This window comes from Haliotis rufescens, unplaced genomic scaffold (assembly GCF_023055435.1).
Source record: "Haliotis rufescens isolate VD_foot unplaced genomic scaffold, xgHalRufe1.0.p SCAF_13, whole genome shotgun sequence".
Lineage (NCBI taxonomy): Eukaryota > Metazoa > Mollusca > Gastropoda > Lepetellida > Haliotidae > Haliotis > Haliotis rufescens.
Genome location: NW_025963813.1, coordinates 1968536 through 1996444, shown reverse-complemented (window position 1 = coordinate 1996444; position 27909 = coordinate 1968536). Strand labels below are relative to the sequence as shown.

The 27909-nt window shown below is 42.0% G+C and overlaps 1 protein-coding gene and 1 pseudogene across 1 annotated transcript; one reads left to right on the top strand and one right to left on the bottom strand.

The window, feature by feature from the left end:
* Positions 1–161: 161 nt before the first annotated feature.
* Positions 162–14880, top strand: LOC124115484 (toll-like receptor 4). The gene is made up of 2 exons (XM_046476494.2): positions 162–337; positions 12302–14880. Exons 1-2 carry the CDS (start codon positions 320–322, stop codon positions 14870–14872), a joined length of 2589 nt encoding a protein of 862 aa, XP_046332450.2. The 5' UTR covers positions 162–319; the 3' UTR covers positions 14873–14880.
* Positions 14881–16928: 2048 nt separating this feature from the next.
* LOC125378754 lies at positions 16929–27553 on the bottom strand (annotated as a pseudogene).
* Positions 27554–27909: the final 356 nt, after the last annotated feature.

The window sequence follows — 27909 nt, the reverse complement described above, 5'->3', positions numbered from 1 at the left end:
AATCGCAAGTGGATTCACAACATTTTTTCGTACCTTAGTGCGTGCGCAGTTTCAAGTTGTATTGATTTAATATCCCAGTATGTCAGACTAACGCTTTCAACACTGCTGCCCGAACTGGGTGTGGTAGAAGGAAAAGCTTCTGTCCGACTGGCGTAGAAAGGGTTAACGTGGGACAAGTAGCACGAGTGTTGGCTTGAATCGATAGCTGTAAATACCAGGAAGTATATGTCAGTACAGACTCTTAAAATCCAAACAGTACCCCCACATCTGTAAACGGTGCCCTGACGCGAGGACGCTGATACGTGATACTCCCTCAACGATGCTTTTGCACATATATGTAAGTACTTAGGTTAACAAGGGGGCAAGGGGAAAATAATCCTTATAACGCCGTAAATGCAACTTATGTCAATTGGCAAGATGTGGTGAAAATCACTTTTCCACAGAACAGATAATTATTTCTATGATTAATTGTTAACAATAATTGTATTTAGAAGAAGGAATAATAAACAAGAACCTAACTTCAAAGTCAATTCAGATTCGTGGTAGGAACACAGTGAAACAAGAAATTAAGGCAGCAATATTTTGACGTCACGTGATACTTACTTTCAGATCACAACTTACTAGGTTGAGGCCGGGTGATAATATATACAGGTTATCACGCGAGTGTGTTTGGGGATGGTAATATTCTGCATTAGGAATAAACATTGTATTTAGCGAGCCTTGGCGAGTTAAAAAAGCGATCATATTAGTATATAGTCTTCGTCATACTACACCCGTGAAGGTCCGGGTTATAGAATCGACCTTCAGTAACCCATGCCTATCGGCGACTGACGGGGATCGGTTGGTCAGTCTCGCCGACTCGGATGACACGTGCCATCGGTTCCTAGTTGCACAGATCGCTGCTCATGCTGTTGATCACTGGATTGTCCGGTCCAAGCTCGTTTATTGACAGAGCTAGAGCTAGAGCTGGAATAATGCCGAGTGTGGCGTAAAACTCAATTCACTCACTCACTGATACCAATACATCTAAAAAGTAATGTCATCATTTAAATGGTGAGTTTAAACGCGTATTTTACCCTTACAAGGACGAGTGCATTCCACACACCCTTCCTGTTATCAATGTGTCACTGTTTACAGTTCGGGCGAACATAACCCTATAGACATGTGTGCGGGCGAGTTCATTCATCAGAAATTTGTCATTTACGATGTGTTTATAAATATGAACTGCTAACCACGCTCATAGTCATGTTGCGTGTCGTGGTTAGAACCGTAATTGATCTATTGAAAGGTGTCATACATTCGTGTTCGGATATAGGTACAACATCTACACGCACATGCTTTCCTACATCATTCAAATGTATTAAATACCGGATACGTTTAATAGACACCAACGAAAGAAAGGTTTAATGAGGGGAATAATCATATTATATCCTCTCTGAAATAACTCCCTTTTAAAATAACAAATGTACAACACATCTTCCCTAACGTATCATGAATACGGGACACTGGTCACACAATTTATGAATGGGAAGCTTCAGGCGAGGCTGGTATGTTAACATTAATTGTAAGACCGGGGTATGTTGACATTGTTATGGGCGGGCGGTCGCTTAGTCTCTCTGCTATACATTAGCTATGAATAAACCTGCTTCGACATATATTTACAATAAAACATTTTCCTCGTCAAACAATTTTCCATGATAAACTCTGTTCTCTCTTCGAATTAAGGGTGAGTATTGTAAACATGAAAATGTCCTATAGATTGCTTCCATCACTTTCCCAACAAACCTAGCTTCGTGCCGTCACACTGGTACATGTACTTATCAGTTCTAACTATCTTTTTTCAAAATAGCACGTTCTGAAGTAAAACTGTGCACATCATGTTACACGGTTAAAACTCAAACCGTAGGGTTTATTTGTCATCGCGTAAAAAGGAAAAAGCTAGCATTGAAACATCAACTATGCAAGTCGGGACAGGGCTGAATAATTCTGTACAAATGGTTCACAATAGTACGCATCGCGGGTGATTCGAAATGCGGCTGCCTTCGGCGTTATAGTCAATGCAGGGTGACGTGACTACCTCGTTCTTGCACGCTAAATGTAATTAAACGACACTGCTAGCTTACTGATTGTATAGTCTTATCTATTTCTTCTATATTTTTTTTCTATACAGGTTGTCTAACGTTCATGGTGTACAACGTGTAGACCGTACAAGATGAATTTGATCCAGCTAGATGTACATTTATTTTCCCTACATTACCCGGCGTATATCGTGTTGACACAACCCGTCTCTATTGTGGTATGATGTACTTTCAACACACATCCTGTATTCATCAAACCGGGTCGCACGATCTAGCGAGCGCGGGTTAAACGACGAGGCCACGTGAGTTGTCAAGCGCGCTCAATTCAATCTGGGCTGACGGGTCTGTCTATTCAGGGCAGCACGCCATACATTTAGCTCTATTCATAATCCTTTACTTTTGTTTTCTTATGAATTCTTTTCTGCCTTATAAACACACACCTTTCATCCTCCTCACCTGTGACGTGCTGTTGATGCATGAGTCATCCTATCCGATCACGTGACTTGGATCAACCAATCTCCTTCCCTATTTTCACTCAACCTCCCTCAACCAAAAAAGGTTCCTGCGGACCCGTTCTATACTACTAATGATAGCAATTATCCCTGTAGTTTATCCAGATTCCCGATGGTTTATTCTGACTCAATCGCCGAATGACGAGGGCGACGCCATGTTTGTTTATAAACAGTGAAAGTAGTCCCTACTTGACCTTTGATATTTGCATCTCTATCCGCATATGACCCCCAACGGATATCGCTTTTATCCGTTGGCTAAATCCTGCCGAGAAACCTACCCATTATATGATAAATATATATATATATATATATTGGATAAAGTACGCCTCCGAGGTTTTGGTTGAACATGTAAAACCCCGTGCGAGGGAAAAGGCTTTACATTTTCAACCAAAACCGACTGCTTTAAATATGCTTTAGAAATACCAGAAAATATAAGAAAACATCGAGATACCTTATAGTGAAACAATACAATGTATCGCGGTATAAAGGTTACAAAACTTCACACGATATGTGGGGTTGAACATTCGATTCATGTTAAACAGATATTGTGACTTTTTACCAATCATCGAACACAATTGTGTTCACATCAAGAGGCAGGTTTATGAAACGTTAATTGTAAAACCTGGATATTACAACTGAAATGTATTCATCAGGTCCCGGGTATTGTTGATATTGCCTGTCTTGGAGGTTTATTAACATTTAAAGGAACCTTTTGTTACTGTCGTGTGACGTCATCAGAGGTTCATAAGTAGATATCACGACTTAATAGCTCGAGGTCAGTGGTGCTGTCTAAAGATCACGACTTTATAGCTTGAGTCCAGGACTTATATCAATCCAGGAATGCTATCTAGAGATAACGACTTTGTAGCTTGAGTCCAGGAGTAATATCTAAAGACAAAGACTTTATAGCTTGAGTCCAGGAGTGATATCTAGAGATCACGACTTTATAGCTTGAGTCCAGGCCTAACTTCTAAAGATCACGACTTTATAGCTAGAGTCCAGGACTGATATCCAGAGATAACGACTTTATAGCTTGAGTCCAGGACTGTTATCTAGAGAAAACGACTTTATAGCTTGAGTCCAGGACTAACATCTAAAGATCACGACTTTATAGCTGGAGTCCAGGACTGATATCCAGAGATAACGACTTTATAGCTTGAGTCCAGGACTGTGATCTAGAGAAAACGACTTTAAAGCTTCAGTCCAGGACTAATATCTAGAGATCACCACTTTATAGCTTGAGTCCAGGAATGCTATCCAGAGAAAACGACTTTATAGCTTGAGTCCAGGACTAACATCTAAAGATCACGACTTTATAGCTAGAGTCCAGGACTGATATCCAGAGATAACGACTTTATAGCTTGAGTCCAGAACTAATATCTAGAGATAACGACTTTATAGCTTCAGTCCAGGACTAATATCTAGAGATCACCACTTTATAGCTTGAGTCCAGGAATGCTATCCAGAGATAACGACTTTATAGCTTGAGTCCAGGTCTAACATTTAAAGATCACGACTTTATAGCTAGAGTGCAGGACTGATATCCAGAGATAACGACTTTATAGCTTGAGTCGAGGACTATTATCTAGAGAAAACGACTTTATAGCTTGAGTCGAGGACTAATATCCAGAGATAACGACTTAATGGCTTGAGTCCAGGACTAATATCTAGAGATAACGACTTTATAGCTTGAGTCGAGGACTAATATCCAGAGATAACGACTTAATGGCTTGAGTCCAGGACTAATATCTAGAGATAACGACTTTATAGCTTGAGTCCAGGAATAATATCTAGAGATAACGACTTTATAGCTTGAGTCCAGGACTAATATCTAGAGATAACGACTTTACAGCTTGAGTCCAGAACAAATATCCAGAGATAACGACTTTATAGCTTGAGTCCAGGACTATTATCTAGAGATAACGACTTTATAGCTTGAGTCCAGGACTAATATCTAGAGATAACGACTTTACAGCTTGAGTCCAGGACTTATATCTAAAGATAACAACTTTATGTCTTGAATCCAGGAATGCTATCTAGAGATAACGACTTTATAGCTTGAGTCCAGGAGTAATATCTAAAGACAAAGACTTTATAGCTTGAGTCCAGGAGTAATATCTAGAGATCACGACTTTATAGCTTGAGTCCAGGCCTAACATCTAAAAATCACGACTTTATAGCTTGAGTCCAGAACTAATATCTAGAGATAACGACTTTATAGCTTCAGTCCAGGACTAATATCTAGAGATCACCACTTTATAGCTTGAGTCCAGGAATGCTATCCAGAGATAACGACTTTATAGCTTGAGTCCAGGACTAACATCTAAAGATCACGACTTTATAGCTAGAGTCCAGGACTGATATCCAGAGATAACGACTTTATAGCTTGAGTCCAGGACTATTATCTAGAGAAAACGACTTTATAGCTTGAGTCCAGGACTAATATCTAGAGATAACGACTTTATAGCTTGAGTCGAGGACTAATATCTAGAGATAACGACATTATAGCTTGAGTCCAGGACTAATATCCAGAGATAACGACTTTATAGCTTGAGTCCAGGCCTAATATCTAAAGATAATGAATATATAGCTAGAGTCCAGGACTAATATCTAGAGATCACCACTTTATAGCTTAAGTCCAGGAATGCTATCCAGAGATAACGACTTTATAGCTTGAGTCCAGGACAAATATCCAGAGATAACGACTTTGAGGCCTTGGAATAATATCTAGAGATTACCACTTAATAGCTAATAGCCTTGGGATATTATCTAGAGATGACCGCTTAATAGCTCGATACCTTGGGATAATATCAAGAGATCACCCCTTTATCGCCCGAGGCCTTGGGATGATATCTAGAGATCACCACTAAATAACTCGAGGCCTTGGGATAATATCAAGAGATCACCACTTAATAGCTCGAGGCCTTGGGATACTATCCAGAGATCACCACTTAATAGCTCGAGGCCTTGGGGTAATATCAAGAGATCACCCCTAAATAGCCCGAGGCATTGCGATGATATCTAGAGATCACCACTTAATAGCTCGAGGCCTTGTGATAATATCAAGAGATCACCCCTTAATAGCCCGAGGCCTTGGGATGATATCTAGAGATTACCACTTAATAGCTCGAGGCCTTTGGATACTATCCAGAGATCACCACTTAATAGCTCGAGGCCTTGGGATAACATCTAGAGATCACCACTTAATAGCCCGAGGCCTTGGGATTATATCTAGAGATCACCACTTAATAGTCCGAGGCCTTGGGATAATATCAAGAGTTCAACACTTAATAGCCCGAGGCCTTGGGATGATATCTAGAGATAACCACTTAATAGCCCGAGGCATTGGGATAATATCTAGAGATCACCACTTAATAGCTCGAGGCCTTGGGATAATATCAAGAGATCACCACTTAATAGCTCGAGGCCTTGGGATAATATCTTAAGACCTTGTCAACAATTCGACGCTATATCTTCTCGATGCATTATTTAATTATCAAGGCAAAGCTTTGATGTAACATGACTGGCACGTTAGTATTTGGAGGCCTTGAGATAATAAATGGAAGTCACGATTTAACATCTTGAGGCCAGGAATATCCAACTCATCGCTACGACCTTCCAGTTTGAGGTCATCTTTAATATCCCCAAGGCCACGGTGAAATAGCCCAAGTCCAGTATTTCGAATCTTTCAAAGTAGTGCGACATATCGGGATGCCATATCTTGAAGCCAGGATAACAAGACGTCTCACCCCGAGGTCACCATTTAATACCCTTGGGCTATGAATTTTAAACATATATTGACATGATGTTGAAGCCACCAAAAAGCATCTGGAATTTTTTTTATAATTCGAAGCTATGATTTATTTATCAACAGAACCACTCCCCATCTGGTCACGTTGAATATTGTATAGTAGCTGTTCATCATCAACGCGAAAACTTCCCATCGGATCCCGTGAACATCCACGTTAGATCCACGTATTCAGCATCCCATGCTTGTCGTAAGAGGCAACTAATGTGACCGAGTGGTCTGGCACGGTGACTTTGTGATGGTTTACATGTAGTTGTTGTTATGGATTTGATCAACCCTGGTCTTTCTCTGGCGATACATATTGGCTAATTACACTGAATAGTTGCAAAACTAAACCCGTCATCTACTAACCACTCACCAACTTGTCCATCTCGGTACATCCAGTGACACACCAGTTCCCTCATCTACTCACCCTCTCATCAAATTCACTACACCCAGTGACAAACTACTTCACTCACCCACTCATCAACTTCACTACACCCAGTGACACACTACTTCACTCACCCTCTCATCAACTTCACTACACCCAGTGACAAACTACTTAACTAACCAACTAATCAACCTCACTACACCCAGTGACACACCACTTCACTCACCCTCTCATCAACTTCACTACACCCAGAGACAAACCACTTCGCTCACCCTCTTATCAACTTCACTACACCCAGTGACAAACTACTTCACTCACCCACTCATCCACTTCTTTACACCCTGTGACACACCACTTCACTCACCCTCTCATCAACCTCACTACACCCAGTGACACACCACTTAACTCACCCACTCAACCACTTCTTTACAGTCAGTGACAAGCCATCTCACACTCATCCACTTCTTCACACCCAGGGACACACCACTTTACTCATCCGCTAATCAACCTCGCCACATCCAGTGACTGACCACTTAACTCACCCACTCATCCACTTCTTTACACCCAGGGACACACCACTTCACTCATCCACTAATCAACCTCATCACTCAGGGACACACCACTTAACTCACCCACTCATCCACTTCTTTACAGCCAGTGACAAACCACTCACACTCATCCACTTCTTTAAACCCAGGGGCACACCACTTCACTCATCCACTAATCAACCTCGCCACACCCAGGGACACACCTCTTTACTCACCCACTCATCCACTTCTTTACAGCCAGTGACAAACCTTCTCACTCTCATCCACTTCTTTACACCCAGGGACACACCACTTCACTCATCCACTAATCAACCTCGCCACACCCAGGGACACACCTCTTAACTCACCCACTTCTTTACAGCCAGTGACACATTCCTTCACTCACCCACTAATCAACCTTACCACACCCAGGGACACACCACTCAACTCACCCACTCGTCCACTTCTTTACAGCCAGTGACAAACCATCTCACACTCATCCACTTCTTTACACCCAGGGACATACCACTTCACACATCCACTAATCAACCTCGCCACACCTAGGGACACACCACTTAACTCACCCACTCAACCACTTCTTTACAGCCATTGACAAACCATCTCACAATCATCCACTTCTTTACATCCAGGGACACACCACTTAACTCACCCACTCATCCACTTCTTTACAGCCAGTGACAAACCATCTCACACTCATCCACTTCTTTACATCCAGGGACACACCACTTAACTCACCCACTCATCCACTTCTTTACAGCCAGTGACAAACCATCTCACACTCATCCACATCTTTACACCCAGGGACACACCACTTCACTTATCAACTAATCAACCTCGCCACACCCAGGGACACACCACTTAACTCACCCACTCAACCACTTCTTTACATCCAGTGACAAACCATCTCACACTCATCCACATCTTTACACCCAGGGACACACCACTTCACTTATCAACTTATCAACCTCGCCACACCCAGGGACAAACCACTTAACTCATCCACTTCTTTACACCCAGGGACACACCGCTTCACTTATCCACTAATCGACTTCGCCACACCCAGGGACACACCACTTAACTCACCCACTCATCCACTTCTTTACAGCCAGTGACAAACCATCTCACACTCATCCACTTCTTTACACCAAGGGACACACCACTTCACTCATCCACTAATCAACCTCGCCACACCTAGGGACACACCACTTAACTCACCCACTCAACCACTTCTTTACATCCAGTGACAAACCACCTCACACTCATCCACATCTTTACACCCAGGGACACACCACTTCACTCATCCACTAATCAACCTCGCCACACCCAGGGACAAACCACTTAACTCATCCACTTCTTTACACCCAGGGACACACCGCTTCACTTATCCACTAATCAACCTCGCCACACCCAGGGACACACCACTTAACTCACCCACTCATCCACTTCTTTACACGCAGGGACACACCACTTCACTCATCCTCCCCAGTTCCATGGCATACCACTTCACACACCCACTCATCCTCCCCACTTCCATGGCATGGCACTTCACATACCACGTCACATACCACGTCACATACCACGTCACATACCACGTCACATACCCCACTAGCAGGAGTTCCTTCAACGCTGTTGGAGTATTTGAAGGATTCGTTCCATTTTACCCAATCGATCGGTAAGCCGAGGGATCATATTAACATTAAGACTCGTCAGTGAAAAGGACCCTTCTCAATTAACATGCATCTTCCCGAGGCAAGAGAGTTAACTGACTTTAAAAGTCCAGTTTCCACCCTTGCCGAACTAGGCTTGAACTCCTTGGCTCGATCGGAACGCCACCAGTGGTTATTACGAGTTATGTCCCTTCTAAACCTCTCCCATTGACCAATCAGATTCCACCTCTCGTATCACTTGCTTTTGATTCAAACTAAATGGCGTCGCCCAGTCAAGACGATCTGATCGATAATCAAGATCTATATTGTGTTAAAACGGGTTTTACATTGCAAAGTGCATCAAATCACGTGAGCACCTTGATTAAAATCATGAAAAGATTTGGAAAATATCTGTTTACAACGAGTTGGCGGTGCATATGCTTTGCAAATCCTGCAATCGATCGAAATCAGCACGACATTTTACGAACCGGATTTCGATTTCGTTACGCGATTTTGATTGGACTATGCATAGACTCGTTAGCACAGCGAAAAATGTAACTCCATAATACCAGCCTAGTTTGGCAAGGGTGGAAACTAGACTTTTATAGTCAGTTATCAACTCTCTTGCCTCGGGAAGATGTTAACATGCTGCCCACTGCAAGTGTTTTCTGAAGCACTGGTGTCGTCGACGTTGAAGCTCCGGCGTCAAGCTTTGGCCCTCTGACTGGGCGCCTCGTATGGACTGCCTTATTATGTCGTCGGACTGTCCTCATAGATATACCTTTGCATCCAGGGAGTATTTTGTTCGTTTGTTGTTCAACGCCGCACTCGTCAAATTGCAGCAAAACGACGGCGGACTAAAATAATCGAATATGGACCAGGTAATCCAATGAATGATATCATGAATATCAATCCACCCAATATGGATACATTGACATGCATCAACCAACTCAGTTACCCTGACCACCCGATCCCGCTACTCGCCTCTCACAAGCCTACCAGCGACATTTGGTCGGTTGCGCTTCTTCGCCCTTTTTTATGTATGTTCCCGTTGTTCAAATAACAAATCATTTAAAGGTATAAATTTGTAAGTGAAAACAACTTTTGCCTTTGAGTATTTGAGAGATCACATGACATATGATGAGAATAGAATCGGCTGACATGTCATCACTTCCCCTTTAAACCCCAGTATAAACGTCATTCCACCGAAAGCGTTCTTGCTGTATTAATGTCTACTTCAGCATAAGCGGAATCAACTAATAGGGGACGCACATTTTCACATAACGCTTTTAAAACGGAAAAAGGTTTCTTATCTTTTTCCTGTGTCATACATCTTCATGTGGTTCACATGCTTGAAAGCAGGATGTTGGACTATTTGATGTCAGACAATGTCACATTTCAGTGATGTTAGACAATGGATCAAGGGAATTAAAACTTTGAAAGGGAAATCACTATATTCTGCTGTGCGGCGTCAGGCAACAACCAAACCCTTCTGTTATCTGCAAATTGTGTGAGAGACGGTTGAGGTACCGGTAGAGCTGGACATGTTTAACCTTTTCGTGAACATCTTGTGCCATCACTGATTTTCAGTGATCTATTCAAATAATTTTCATTGCTGTTTTGCCTTTTACGCCGAATGAAATCTGTTTCCGAGGATAACCGAGACTGGTTATTTTCTGGCGTTGACGTTTTATATCAACAACGTTAGAATGTACAAACATGTTCACACATGATACAATCGGAATAGCATAATCGACTATTTTCAGCAGAGATTTTTTATGACTATTGAATGGGTTTTGTTGCTTTTATCATGAGAAGTCCCTGGATGTCATGGGGTAAGGAGCACATTAATACTACATAAAGTCGTCAAAAACGGGTAAAGTGTTTTCTTGACTTTAAGAAGCAATTCACGTTTTGTTCACAAAAAATAACTACGGATCACGAATTTCAACCAAAATTTGAATGGGGTTGAGTTGAGTTTAACGCCCTTTGCAACAATATTCCAGTTGACGTGACGGGTAAGCCAAAAATGACTTTGGTGAAACCAGCGAGCATGGCAGTCATAATCAGAGTTAATCTAGGATTCGAACCCACGATTATCCGATCTCGAGAAATTTGGACCACACGTGCACCATGACGTTGGAGAGTATTAGGACTTAAGAAATTCACAAACATGACGAGGTCGACTTTATTAAAAGATAATTAACTTCTCAACAAATTCAACAACAAAAACGAATATAACAATATTGTCTCCCATATGAATGACACGGTAAAAGTTATATGTTAATACAGGTTTGATGATGGCCAAAAACGAAAGTCAATTCTCAAATGACAGTCTGTAAAGAAAACACAAAATTGTTTTTGAAAAATTATAATAATACATTTTGAAAAGAAAATTAAATTGTTTTTAAGTCACGGTAAACATCAGTACACTTTAAACCTTCAAGAACGGGAGAGTAGATTTTAATTGTGTGCTTGAAAAAGTGACAAGAAAGTTAAATTTGACTTTGGAAAACATTTATAACCAAAAGGTAAATTATTTACGGTAACACACAGATGTAAGTGGCTGCATGTTATTTTCGGGTGCAATCTGGTAATATTCGAGCGACACTACAGCGGCCTGAAAGTGATCATGTGTGGGCAAGATACACAAGTCATTGGTATGAGAGCGCCGCCCGCCCTTGCCTTGAACTCTGATCGGGACATGAAAATGAATATCACTTGACGCAAGACAATGGGTCATGTATCTATTTAAAACAAATCTTGCTTTAATCACAGTACGTTTGTTGTATACCAATTTGTACTGAAGGTAGCCTGTTTCTGATTGAAGGAATGATAAAAACTTGAGTTTCCTGAGACTATCATCTTTTTAGTTTCATGTCATGTCTCATAAACATCCAAGATCCTGAATAGAATACATTTATGTTGCCAGGTTTGGAATAGAAGGATCATGGAAGAATTATAGCTTTCATCACGTGAGATAGTGAGTGGGTGAGTGAGTGGGTGGGTGGGTGGGTAGGTGGGTGTTTGGGTGAGTGAGTGGGTGCTACTTTGAAGTTTTATTCCAGCTTTATGTGGGAGGAAAGCCCGAAGTGATGCAGATTTCTGAAGTGCACGACTTTGGTGAAACGCACGAGCACGGTATGGTGCTGACAAACCTCGAAACCTAATCGGGGCGAACGATCATAGGTTTCTGACGTACCCAAGGGACGCAACTCTGCATTAGACGACAAGGTCACTCGTGCCCCAACCACGTAATTCAGAATGACAGTGTCATTTTATCATGCATGATACGTGTATTAATTTACAAATTATTTGCACATGTTTTATTGTTTGCAGATCCTGTATTTAACAGTGGCCCTGGCAACAGGTGGATTACGTCTTGCAAGGGATTGTCAGCTATGTTGGTGTTCGGAAACCAGTGACACAATCACTGCCGACTGTACAAACCGAAACTTGTCATCCGTTCCCAGCAAACTCCCGCACAATACCACGAACTTGACACTGGCTCATAACAAAATTTGGTGCATTGGCAAGGGATTGAGAAACTACACATTCCTAAAGCGACTTGATTTATCATTCAATAACCTGAATCAACTTGGTCGTGATGACTTTGCCGGACTTTCTGAATTGCAGGTTCTCAATCTCAGTGACAATCAATTACGTCTGTCCAAAAAGGTTTACCCATTGGGTTTGTTCCGCTCCCAGAAAAAACTACGGGTGCTGACAGTCAATAACAATCATCCACCAAGAAAGATAGCCCCTTTGAATGATCCACTACAGTACCCAGATGGAACCTATAAAGATTTGGTTTCCCTTGAGGAACTTCACATAGATGGGCTCAGGAATCCAGTGTTTGGAGAAGGATTTAAATACACCAATATCACAAGGCTGGTTATTGGAGGGATTTGTGACATGAGACATGTGTCAAATGTAACATTCCTCTATTTGAGTGGAATAACGCACCTCGATATTACAAATTGTGAAATAACTGATATTGACAAATCTGCATTTGAGCATCTCGAAAAGATTCACACTTTAGACTTGTCCAACAATCCCTATCTTGGGTTGGACAAGGCTTGTGCGAGTTTGTACGGTCTTCGTAATTCTTCACTGAAAATTCTAAAAGCAAATAAACTTGACAGATATCAGGGAACTGGCATTCTCGTATCTGTGGAACATGTAAAATATATGTCCGATATGGTCCTTGAGGAACTACATATGGACGACAACCGGATAGAATTACTCGATCCTCTTGTGCCCACCCTCATGCCTCAAACCCTTAAAACTGTTTCCATGCAAAGAAACATGTTTTTGTTTGGTATTTACCTTCTAACAATGACATCAATGACCAACCTGCAGTTTTTGGATGTTTCTTCAGGTGATTGGTCTCATGCTCGTCCATTTTCAGTACAGGCAAAAGCTCAACTTGCTTCTATTCTCACAAACCCTCATATGGATTATGCTGACATCTCACGACATGACGAAAGTTGCAGTACAGTTTGCTCTGTCGCCAACTCAAATAAACATGATTTTTCGCAATTTGGAGATATTTCTGTTGATGACATACCGTGGCCGGGAAATTTTACCATTTATATTCCACCGAATGGAACACATGCAAACGCCAGCAACTCAAAACTGAGTTACATCATCCCTAGAATTACCTTTGGTGAAAACAGATTGAAGGTTTTGGATCTGTCTCATAATTTCTTTACACAGTGGTCTGGGCCGATTATCGGGCTTCATCATCTGGAATTCATTGATGGATCGCACAATTATTGTGAATTAATAAGCATACACTTCTTTGATGATTTCCTTTCCTTGAGAATACTGAACATCAGCTACAATTATCTTGGCTACTCTTTACAGAATGAAACATTTCGTAAGCTATCCAATCTTGAACATCTGGACCTATCAAATAATAAACTAAATACTCTTCCAAGGGACATTTTTAAGGGCTTAGAATGTCTCAAATACCTGAGTGTTCGATCCAATTATTTGAATACGTGGAATGCCAATATTGGGGATCTGAGGAATCTGAAACTTTTGGACATCTCTGAAAATCTCTTTGAGCAGCTTGATGTAACCTTTAGAAATCAGATTGATGACAATACAAGCAAAGGATTGCTTATAATGCTTAATAAGAACCGATGGAGATGTACATGTGAGACGCTGAGCTTCTTAAAGTGGCTAAACATTAAAGGCAGTAGTGTTCATGATATGGAGGAACTATCCTGTACAGAGGTAGATGGTGGCGAAAAGAACATGGCCAATCTACCAGAAATCATCATGGAACTGGAGAAGAACTGTGCATCCTACACTGGGGTGGTGATTGGGATGGTCAGTCTCATTATGCTGGTCTTGGCATTAACCGTGACAGGCGTCGTGTACAGATACAGGTGGAAACTGAGGTACCTCTACTACGTTGCCCGGAACAGACACAGAGGGTACCTGCCTGCTGTAGAGGCGGAACAGGAGTTCGAGTTTGATGCCTTCATATCCTACGCTGACGAGGACCGTGGACTTGTGGTAAGGGGCATGAGGCAGAAGCTTGAAGAGATACAAGGACTAAAGCTCTGTATCCATCACCGAGATTTCCTCGTTGGAGAGGCTATTGCAGCCAACATCCTGAACGCTGTCAAATCCAGCAGAAAGACTGTGATCATCCTGTCCAGACACTTCTTGAGGAGCTACTGGTGTAAGTACGAAGTTGAGATGGCCAAGATGGAGAGTATCTACACTGGACGGAACACACTGCTGGTTGTAGTCCTAGAGAACATCCCTGTGAAGGACCTGCCTCCCGATATTGTGGAGTTGATGCGTCAAGATTCCTATGTAGAGTACACGGATGATCTGGATGGTCAAGAAGTGTTCTGGCAGAATCTGGATCGAGCAATACGTGTTTCCTAGAACGACCTCTCTATTCGAAAAAAATGGGACCAATCATTTAATATGCTGAGGTTAAACATCTTTTCTCTGAAAGGAGGAGTCCAAACACATCTTTTACAGACTTCAGACATTAAACATAAGGCTAAATAAGTTTCCCAGCATTTTGTGCAACAGTTTAAAAAACGAAAAACAATCTATCTTTATGTGTTGACATGAGCCTTAAATATCAGAAACCATCGGGCACAACATACGTCAAATCTCTCTTCAAATCATGTTTCCTTTACACCCACAGCATCAGTTGGATTACTGCAATTCACTTTTCTTCAACATCTCATCAGCTTGTGTCTTATCCTTTTCTGCAATCCCTTCATTGGCACCCAGTGAGGCCAATCTGTTCTGCACATCTTCTTTTTGTGTAATTTGTTGTATATATTATGAGGATCGTTAAGCATCTTATTATTGAAATTGGGCACTATATAAATAGTTTTATAAACAGTTATTATTAATTATTGTTATTATTTACAGAGTGAAATAAATGCAGCAAAGAGGGTTTGGGTGATCCTGGCACAGTCAGGCTGGTTAGGCTCAATATCAGCTCAGGACCCTTGCCCCCTCTTCACGCAGCCCGGACAGCAAATGGGACTTCTCCCAGGAAGCGCTGCCAAGTCAAACCCACCCAGAACTTTTCGGAGAATGTGAAGACTCCCCAACAGTGCAGCCTTCTGCATTACCCAGATTGTCAGAAGGGCTGTAGCAAACCCGGGTACTCTCCCGGTGTCAGTCAACAGATTGGGAGGTACCAAACCTAAGGCACCGAGAACAATGGGGAGTCGGACACCTTGGTACTTTGGATCCAAGCGTGACATTTCAAAGGCGAGGTCCGCGTATTTGCCATGTTTTTTTCTCAATCTTGTCAATCACATTAGTGTCAAAGGGGACAGAAAATTAAATGAGATAAATTATTTCATTGGATTTATCAAAAAGGACAAGATCAGGTTTGTTGGCCTGGATACGTCTAAGGCTGTAAATGGGCCTATTCCAAAGAATTTTGTGTTATCATTTTCCATGACGCCCTCTCCATATTCCGGGTCGTACCATGGGTGGACCTCTGTATCAAAACCACAAGCATGGTGAAGACGGTAATAAAATGATCGCGCTACACCATCATGTCCTTTAAGATACTGTGTTTGTGCCAAAGCTGGGCATCCACTCACAATGTGTTTGACAGTCTCATTAAATTCATTACATAATCTACATTTCATATTTACATTTTGATGCAAAATCACACATTGACGGTTTCGAGTGGGAAGTGACTGGTCCTGAGCGGCAAACAGAAAGCCTTCTGTTTCACTTTTCAGGCCAGACGACTTCATCCAAGCGAAGGACTCTGCATGATTTCTCATCTTCTCAACACACTGCACATAAACTCCATGCAGTGGTCGTTCTTCTTATTCTAATTATTATTATTATGATGATGATGATGCAACTGACAATTCAGCAAAAAATAACAGTGCACTACTGGGTCATCTAAAATTGATCATGAAGTTCAAGCAGTTGAAGTGGTAAATGCAAGAGATTTGAGAAAATACCATAGAGCCTTTTTTATAAATCCCTCTATAATGCCGGGATGCAGGTCTTAGGCTTTTACCACTTTACTGAAGCCAAGAGTGGTGCTGACAAACCTTTTTACATAATCTGGGCGAAACTGGAATTCGAAACCGCCGTCATCGGTTTCTTGCACGCCGCATTGACGTATCTCTGCACGGACTGCGGCGCCTTGTACGACTGGGTCACCCGTGCCCCCAGTTACACACCGATCTGAAGTGATTTTGACACATTTAGGAGCATGTGTAGAAACGCAAAACCAAAGCCATGTACAGAATTTATTCTGCTCGAAGAGAAATAACAGACGATCGTATAACACTCTTGAATTGGTGTAATGGCGTACGCATCAGAACAAACCTTTGAGATTTAAAAATAGTTCATCTTGTACAACGTTATCACAGATGCTGCGAATGCTCAGGACGTGTTGACACAATGTCAGATGTGGTTGAAAATTGGGAATTCCGTCTCCCGTTCGCCGTTGTATCATCATTCAAACTAGATCTGCTGATGGTCCCAATGAACTACGCCTTGGCAGAGCACGTTTGTGGCAGCACAAGATCTGTTTAAGTGCCTGTCTAAATCGTCCACCACTTACACAGTACAGGTAGAAGTTCGCACACCTGTTAATGTAAAGCAAATAAAACGATATCCCAAATAACAGATTGCCTAATCCTTATTGTTGTGGAGAGCTGCCAAAATCTGAAAGCGTGCTTGGGCGTGTCGTAAAAATGGAGAAGGGGACTGTGCATGCGACAATCGTAAATGAGTCTATTATCAGCATGACGGACAGTTGCCGACCACGTGAGTCTATCTTCGTCTTGTTCCTAACACTCTTCTGACCTCTGCCGGAAACGGTACTGTTTCCCGATTTCCTCACGTTCTTGAAAATCACGAGATTGCTTACGATGATTATCGCAAAGGAAAGAAGTAGAACATGTTGTGGACCCATGGCCAGACACTTGAATAAAAATATTGATAATGAGGGTTGCTCAGGTCAACATAACAAAGCACATCTGTCTGATCTTTCGGGACGATAACAGACTTGAACAAGAAATGAACTTCCTTTACCACGATAACGAAGAAGAGCACGAATATCACAACCCTTGCCCGTCTCCTGCTGCACCATTTACTGACTTGTAAAGGAAATGTAATGGCTATTGCCCTTTCAGTTGTCAAAAGAATTCCAAAGTCACTAGATCCCCATCCAAAGAAATTGAAACATTTGCACATATCGTCAAACTCAGGATTACGAAGAAAGATCCATGGATAATTTACGTACAGCCAATGAACGGGCAGAGCGATATCGAGGCTTGCAATGTCAGTGATTGCATTTACGCTCATGTAGAAGGAGGTCGACCCATTCCTGAAATAACGACTCTGCATTACCATGACCACCAAAACGTTACAAATTGTTCCCATGACAACCAAAATTGGAGGGACATATAAGTCAATATATGAAGCTATCATATATTCGGTGGTGTTGACAACTGATGTATTTGACATCATGGCACTTGTATATAGGTCCTTGTAAAGAGTTCTTTCAATCCCTTGTATTGCTTCTAGCTAAGGGTTCTACGTTGATGATTTGTTTCCTATCAATATCTGGTGTTGACCACGACATTGCTGAACACCATTGTAGGTACGTTCAAAGGCGCTGCAAAGACTCAATGGCTCACAGTTTACTTCCAAACCAAGTTTTTGTTTACGTTGAACCTTCATTTCTACTTTAATAATATTCAGATGACAAGGTAAACAATGATGTGTCACGTTCACGACTCCGTTTGAAATTATGAGGTATAGATTGATGCCTTGGCGTGGATCGTCAGGTTGTGAACACGCATGCCTGCAAAGAAAAGCAGAAATAAGAATGTCATCTTAAAGTGATACTTTGTAAGGGAAACTGGTGCAATAAATGGTGCGGTTGGTCATAGTTCACTTTCAGTGACATCTTTGGGGGGGTCACCTAGGAAGGGCTTCATGTGGGTGTTGTACATGAGCTTGAATTGCAATCATGTTTTCAAAAAAATAATCTTTTACCGAAAGTGCTGGAAAAGAATTTGTCCTTAGGGTTTAAACGAAATATTTCTCGTTCTCTGGACATGTTTAGTCGGTCCCAAGCAGATTGTCTGGCTCCTGAATGATATGCTTTAAAGCTCTGACTCTCAGATCTGCGTCTTCTCCCTTTGCTGTGCAGAGTTGCATGCCTTGGGTGGTGACTATGTCCAGTTAGTTTACCATGGTGACTATGTCCAGTAAGTTTATCATGGTGACTACGGCCAGTAAGTTTATCATGGTGACTATGGCCAGTAAGTTTATCATGGTGACTACGGCCAGTAAGTTTATCATGGTGACTATGGCCAGTAAGTTTATCATGGTGACTACGGCCAGTAAGTTTACCATGGTGACTACGGCCAGTAAGTTTATCATGGTGACTACAGCCAGTAAGTTTATCATGGTGACTATGGCCAGTAAGTTTATCATGGTGACTACGGCCAGTAAGTTTATCATGGTGACTACGGCCAGTAAGTTTACCATGGTGACTATGTCCAGTAAGTTTATCATGGTGACTACGGCCAGTAAGTTTATCATGGTGACTATGGCCAGTAAGTTTATCATGGTGACTATGTCCAGTTAGTTTACCATGGTGACTATGTCCCGTAAGTTTATCATGGTGACTATGGCCAGTAAGTTTATCATGGTGACTATGTCCAGTTAGTTTACCATGGTGACTATGTCCAGTAAGTTTACCATGGTGACTATGGCCAGTGTGTTTATCATGGTGACTATGTCCAGTTAGTTTACCATAGTGACTATGTCCAGTAAGTGTATCATGGTGACTATGGCCAGTGAGTTTATCATGGTGACTATGTCAAGTTAGTTTACCATGGTGACTATGTCCAGTAAGTTTATCATGGTGACTATGGCCAGTAAGTTAATCATGATGACTATGTTAAGTTTATCATGGTGACTATGGCCAGTATGTTTATCATGATGACCATGGTAAGTTTATCATGGTGACTTTGGCCAGTGAGTTTATCATGATGACTACGGCCAGTAAGTTTATCATGATGACTATGGCCAAAAAGTTTATCATGATGACTATGGTAAGTTTATCATGGTGACTATGGCCAGTGAGTTTATCATGATGACTATGGTAAGTTTATCATGGTGACTATGGCCAGTGAGTTTATCATGATGACTATGGTAAGTTTATCATGGTGACTATGGCCAGTAAGTTAATCATGATGACCATGGTAAGTTTATCATGGTGACTTTGGCCAGTAAGTTTATCATGATGACTACGGCCAGTAAGTTTATCATGATGACTATGGCCAATAAGATTATCATGATGACTATGGTAAGTTTATCATGGTGACTATGGCCAGTAAGTTTATCATGGTGACTATGGCCAGTAAGTTTATCATGGTGACTATGGTAAGTTTATCATGGTGACTATGGCCAGTGAGTTTATCATGGTGACTATGTCCAGTTAGTTTATCATGGTGACTAGGGCCAGTGAGTTTATCATGATGACAATGGTAAGTTTACCATGGTGACTATGGCCAGTTAGTTTATCATGGTGACTATGTCCAGTAAGTTTATCATGGTGACTATGGCCAGTTAGTTTATCATGATGACTATGGCCAGTAAGTTTATCATGGTGACTTTGGACAGTTAGTTTATCATGGTGACTATGGCCAGTAAGTTTATTATGGTGACTTTGGCCAGTATGTTTATCATGGTGACTACGGCCAGTATGTTTATCATGGTGACTATGGCCAATAAGTTTATTTCTCCAGTGCGACAACATTGGCCAGATGTACATCATCGAATGTCCGTCGGGGTTGACGTATAACTCGGCTACCACGTCGTGTCGGTCACCTGTTGTCCCCCAAGTCACACCCGCCGCTACCACCATCACGTCTGGTTTCTGCACCAAAGCCAATTACGCGGCCGGGCTGATCTATTTTGCCATCCCAAACATCAACACAAAGTTCATTGAATGTGAACCAAATGGGGGAGCGACAATTCTCTCATGTCCGTCAATGCTAATATGGAACCAGGCCAGCCGAGCTTGTGAATACGCCACCACTGCAGGCGTTGTTGTGACGCCACCCCCGACCGTTGGCACAATAACAGTAACAGGACCTGGAATGGGAACGAACCCATGCTTGTCTAAACAGGCGGCAGCTGGCAAGCTCTACTTTCCTCATCCAGATATCCATAAATTTATCCAGTGCGATAACAATGGCGACGCCTTTGTTGGTTCGTGTCCTGGTGGACTTATTTGGAATACGGTCCTTGAAACTTGCCACTCCCCATTCGCATCAATTGGTTGAAAAAGACACTTATCAATATCAATGTATGATCGGCACAGTAAATATAGAATAACAATGTTACTATGTTCGGGACCAAGCCCTTGATGTTTATATACGTCTTGGGGCACGGCTTTGCCACTCGTCTAAGATGTTACAGTTCGTCGTGGAGACTCGTGTCTACATAAAATCTGTTTAGATAGGTGGGAATCACAGGTTCTGTTCCCTGGTTTGTCAGCGCAGTACCGATCCTCGAGGGTTCACATGCAATCCTGGACTTCCTCATAGATGACCTCCGTGTTGGATATGAGGGTAGGACATTCAGGCAAGGCGTGGGCGCCCCGATCGTCACGAAATGTGCTCCCACATATCCTTGCTGATATGTTTCTTTGTGCCAACAGAATGTCTGCTTGGATTGACGAAATGAATAATGGTCAAATAGACACTTTCCACCAGGCTCGAAATAAAAGAAACCAGTTTCAAGAGATATGTTTCCTATTTATTTCTTTGCAAAAGGGGGACACGGGTGGCCCAGTCGTCTAAGGCGCCGCGATTCGCTGTGCAGAGTTGCGTCCCTTGGGCACGATTGTGGGTTTGAATCCCGGTTCGCCCCGATTATGTTTCTAGGTTTATCAGCACCATACCCGTGCTCGTGGGTTTCACCGAAGTGGTAAACGTCTGAGACCTGCATCACTTCGGGCTTTCCTCTCGCATTAAGCTGACACGCCGCAAAATAATTGGGATACTGTTAAAAGCGGCGTTAAACCCAACTCACTCACTCACTCTTTGCCAAAGATTCAGAGGCTGTATGACAAGAGGGGATGACTTCCAATTTCAAAAATTCAACTTTCCCTTTATGTCGAGGAATGTTCCAGCAGTTCCAGCCTTTGGTGTCCACATTTCACAATTTTAAGATACAATAGAGCATGCTCTTTCTGCCACGAATTCAATGGGAGTCTTGTCCAAAAGTTGTTTGATCAACATTCAAGGCCTCACTGAAGCTTTAAAGATGTTTTATGCGGGGGACATTTCCCAATTTGACACATCATAGACAAATATTATGTCCGATGCAATTCCCTATTTTGACTGGTTCAATATGTTCCCGTGCTTTCTTCGGGTGAACGGTTGACTTGCCTTTGCATGTGTTTGTAACGAGGACCACCTGTGGGGCAGGGTACGCTCACCTTGTTCAATATCAAATAACAGATTTCCTGGAGCTTAATCATCAGGACGAAATAAAGGGTCAAACCTTAATTGAATGTATATTCGTCAGTTGCGTCAGATGGAAAGTTATCCGTCCTGATGCCCCATTTTCCTTGATCTAGGCTTTTGTTGAAAATGAGCTTTTTTAATACATGGCAAAAGTCGGTGTCTGTAAACATTTACTTCATCCGTCAATATGAAGAATCCTAAAATGCTGTCGCGTATTTCCGATGAAATAATTCATTCGTGACACGAAGGCTAAAAAGTCAACTCGATTACGACAACCCAAGAACCCGGTTGACTTGCCTTCGCATGTGTTTGTAACACCTGGTATCATCACTATTTGACAGTGATTTATAAACACATGCTCATGATATTGTCGGGATCGTACAATGAACCCGGTTTTCGGCAGATATTTTTTAACAAAGTATGATTATGGAATGGATTGTGTTTTGACATGTTTTCGGACTTTCCTCACGCTTTAAGGTGACACGACATAATGCAATATTTACACACAAAAAATTGGATATGAAATCGTCAATCCATAATATTTGGAAGCCTCAAATCCCACGTTTAAGGGTGCAGCTTTGCTTCCTGCTTGTACAACAATCTATTATTATTCCTTGTAGGTCGCCTTTTCACAAGTCACACTACCTGGAATCTTTTTTAAATCATCACAGTATGATATGCTACAAACATCAACTCTGTGGTGAGATCTAACCATGACGTCCGTATTACGTCTGTCTAGTATATACTTGTCAAGAGAGGCGGTTGGGTAGCCTTGTGGTTGAAGAGGTCGCTCGTCACGCCGACGTCCGTGATCATTTTGCCCATTTTTGGTGTCCCTTGTGATTTTACTGGAATATTGCAGAAAGATAAGTAAAGCCATACTCACTGCAGCTCACTTGTTGTTAAGTTGTTTTTTATGTGAAACAAAAACGCCATTGTCTCCAGCTTTACCTTATCGCTGGATATATGTATTGACTTCGTCGTAAAACCAGTGACACTGTGGCGAAGTCTGGGTTTGATTCTATACATGGTACAATGTCTGAACCCCACTTTTGGTTTCCCCGTCGTGATATTGCTGGAATATATCCAAACATAAGCGATAATACCCTTTCCATATTCCTAAGAAAGAGTTCATTTTGGGTAAACTATTGCATTCCTTCAACACAACCGTTTCTTACAATCAGAGATATGCTCAGTGAGAAGTTTACATGTTACAACAGGATCTTGGAGATTTCATTATCAACGTTCCTTTAAATTTACATGTCTCTATGAATTCTTATCATTTTGTAAATAAGCAGTATTTATTGTGCATTATCAAACAGGAAAGCATATTTTAACTTCAGTCAACAGAGAAGTCATATTATTCGATTCCCTATTTTAGTTTTAAATGTTAATCTTAATTTATCTTTGACCCGTGAAGATCCGGGGTAGAATAGGTCTTCAGAAAGCCATGCTTGCCGTAAAAGGCGATTTTGCTTGTCGTAAGAGGCGACTTATGGGATCGGGTGGTCAGACTCGCTGACTTGGTTCATGCATGTCATCGTATCCCAATTGCGTGAATCGATGCTCATGATGTCAATCACTTGATTGTCTGGTCCAGACTCGATTATTAACAGACCGCCATCATATAGCTGGAATATTGCCAAGTGTGGCGCTAAACAACAAACAAACAAACAAATAATTTATCCTTATTGTTTGCTTTTTGCTCCTGTATTTGGTGTGTACGTATTGATTGGGTTCGAAACGCCCTTCAAAATCATAATCCGACTCAGGTAGACATGTGCGTGACAAGTTCTTAATTGAACTTTGAAGAGAGAACAGGCGAGACCAAAATTAGAATACTCGCCGCTTACGACAAGCATGGGTTGCTGAAGTTATCTTCTAACCCGGATCTTCACGGGTCGGCATTGAAATACGGGAGCAGCCCCCCTTACTTGAAATAAAACACAACATCAGGGCGAATTATTTTTATTTTGACAGCAGGAACGGTTGCATTATTTTTCGCAATTTGTTTAAAAAAATCGCCCGCGGTTCCGTAAATCAAGTAAATGATTTGGTCTGGCTTTTGCGGTATTCTTGTTCACAAAATATTCAGGCATACCTTTGTATCTTTGTTTTCGTATTCTACTATCTTCCATTGACAATCAATATTCTCATTAAACTTCAATATGCTTGTATCCAAATGTACGTATTAGTTTTATTCTCGTTAAATGTAGTCATTGGCTAATATGTGTCCCTTTGATCTCGAACGTAACGAACCGATACTTTTAAGGGTACCAGTTGGGATTCCGTGATAGAATTGGCCTAAAGCAACCTTTGCTTGTCTGACTCAATAGATCGGTTTGTCTCGCTTGAAAGCGTGTCAACAAACCCCGACGATGTGGAATTTGGGTCATTATATCAGTCACCGGGTTATCAGGCCCACATTCGGTTATTTACAGACCGCCGTCATACAGCTGGAATACTGAATAGCAAAGCGTTGACAAACACATGTTCTAAGGGTTTGACAATTAAACGAAACTTCGTAAAATCATGTATCATAAAGCTTCAGCTCCGATACAATCCAGCACGAAGACAAGGTGAACTTGGTGAACTCACCCGTGTTTGATAGTGAGTAAATATTGAAACAAACACGGAAAGGTTTCTCGAGGTTGATGTGTTTGATAGTGGGTAAATATTGAAACAAACACGGAAAGGTTTCTCGAGGGTGATGTGTTTGATAGTGGGTAAATATTGAAACAAACACGGAAAGGTTTCTCGAGGGTGATGTGTTTGATAGTGGGTAAATATTGAAACAAACACGGAAAGGTTTCTCGAGGGTGATGTGTTTGATACGGGTATCACAGTTGTGTTTTGGACGTTTGCAGTGTTTTGGTGACTGTTTTCAGCCTTGTAACATTTTGATAACGTGTGTTATATTTTAGTCAGATCAAATTTTGTGTACACTTTCTTTTGCCGGGCAGTTTATATCCCAGTTGTGACGATACACTGATATAAATATTCACATAGCTTCACGGAAATGTTTCCTCTCCGCGTTGTGTCACTGTGGGGACTCCGAGACTGTCATTGTTGTCAAACAGATTTCGAAGTGTGCTGATTGCACCCTTAAAACACTCCGAGTGTCCTTACTGTACAATCCGCGGCCGCGTCATACCAAAAGACGTTAAAAGATGGTACTTGTTGTTACCCTGTCTGGCGCTCGGCATTAAGGGGCTAAAACAAGGACTGGTCGGCTCGGAGTCAGTATACTGTGTCTGAGTGGGGTATTCATGTTAAACTGCAGCATGGTATCTCAGTGAGCTAGCACTATAAATCGGCATCAGTCCAGACTAGTACAAGCAGCAACACACACACACACACGTGCATGCACGTCGCTATATAAGTGCAATAATCTTGGACGCGACGTTAAAACCAATTTCACCTCACCTCAACTTACTGCACACCATCAATTTCAAGAATGTATACCAAATATATCACCTGTTTCATGTGAAGACTATACAATGTGATTTACATCGAGGATATCGTTTCACTTGCCACAATATTAACTTCCATGGGTATTCAGGCATGAGATAATAAAACACAACGATGTCAGTGGATGTCTCTTTGGAGATTGACTTGAGCACAAAAACACATCTTTTCTGATTCGAGCTAAAGTTGACTATGTGTTTTCACAGTTCAAATAAATCTTGGCTTATTTGTGATAGAAATAAAGATGTATTACTTTGCAAAATATGCCAGGAATAGGGATGTCATGATAAGCCATGGCACACATATATCGTTTGAGGCACACCTGAATAATATCACGGGTGCCTTCAAGCACACTTGAGTGAGTGAGTGAGTATGGTTTTACGCCGCTTTTAGCAATATTCCAGCAATATCTTGGCGGCGGACACCAGAAATGGGTTTCACACATTGTACCCATGTCGGGAATCGAACCCCGGTCTTCGGCGTGACGAGCGAACACTTTAACCACTAGGCTACCCAACCGCCCCCAAGCACACTTGAAAACAGTTGCATTTCGATCGCTGTCAAATAAATGTGTCGATGTTGGAATATATATTGTGATTTGGAGTAAAGCTTTAAAGATTGATCAACCTTTGCCTGTAAATATATAAAGTGAAAGCTTGTTAGTCCGAAAACCTGGTAGTCCGGTACCGTTTGTCATTGTCCGTGTATGTTTAACGCAATATTTCTCCCAACCTTGATTCGTTAATCCGGAAATTTGTTGATCTGGAACTAAGCCGCCCAGACTAAGGATGTTTTCATGGTATCTGGAACCATTCATCCAGATTAAAGAGGATTTCTATGTATCTGGAACAATACCCCCAGGTGAAGGAGGATTTCACGGTATCTCGAACCATTCATCCAGATTAAAGAGGATTTCTCTGTATCTGGAACAATACCCCCAGGTTAAGGAGAATTTCACGGTATCTGGAACCATACATCCAGGTGAAGGAGGATTTCACGGTATCTGGAACCATTCATTAAGATTAAATAGGATTTCACGGTATCTGGAACCATACCCCCAGGTGAAGGATGATTTCACGGTATCTGGAACCATACCCCCAGGCGAAGGACGATTTCACGGCATGTGGAACCACACACCCAGGTGAAGGACGATTTCACGGCATCTGGAACCATACCCCCAGGTGAAGACGGATTTCACGGCATCTGGAACCATACCCCCAAGTGAAGGGGGATTTCACGGCATCTGGAACCATACCCCCAGGTGAAGGTGGATTTCACGGCATCTGGAACCATACCCCCAGGCGAAGGTGGATTTCACGGTATCTGGAACCATACCCCCAGGTGAAGGGGGATTTCACGGCATCTGGAACCATACCCCCAGGTGAAGGAGGATTTCACGGTATCTGGAACCATACCCCCGGGTGAAGGGGGATTTCACGGTATCTCAAACCATACACACAGGTGAAGGAGGATTTCACGGTATCTGGAAACATACCCCCAGGTGAAGGAGGATATCACGGTATCTGGAACCATACCCCCAGGTGAAGGAGGATTTCACGGTATCTGGAACCATACCCCTAGGTGAAGGACGATTTCATGGTATCTGGAAGCATACCCCAGACTACTTTCTACATCACATCAGTATAAATGAAACGTTTGAAAAACTGAAAATAATTCCTGCAGCTCATCAGTTATTCAATACATTATCAATACACATCGTAAAGTCGAAGGCTGTGTTACATATTGTAGTAACTGCGTCAGGTGGGACCCTACTACAGTAACCTAAACGTATTGTCGTTCCGTGTCGTCATGGCAAGTTAGATCATGACTTTGCAGCTCGCCTGGTCAGAATCGGGGTATCTGAGTCTAGGAGTGATTTGTCTATCGATTCTTTCTCCGAAAGTCTCAAACAGCATTCATACGCATAATAACCGCAACACCAGGCTTTGTACTCGCATAGTTTTACTTACTCGTCAGTCCATCTATCAAGACACGACAGGATCAGACCGGCCAGGCTCGTCACTGCGTGGGATTCGACTCCATCGATTTTTAAACCGCACTCTCCTCTCCAAATGTTTAAGGTGTCATTTTGAAGTGTTCGGGCCTGTCTTTGTCACATGTCCTCAAAGATCTTTTTAATTGGTTATGAACAATATCAGACCATGAAGTCTCGTTTGTGTCGTGATTGGAAAACTACCAGAACCTACTAACCTGATTGATTAATTGATTAATTGGCGACAACAACACAGAAGCTATCTGGAAATATCCAGTAACTGTCATTGCTCTATTGATTTCCTGCTTGTTTGCGCCAAGTCGGCAGCTCTGTGTTTCCCTCGTGTTAAAGCTATAACCATCAATTTAAAGGTTGACCTTGTTATAATTTTCTAAGGTTTGGGGATGCATTTTTACCTTATAACAATATACCAGCAATATACATGACGAAGTCGAAGACGGTCT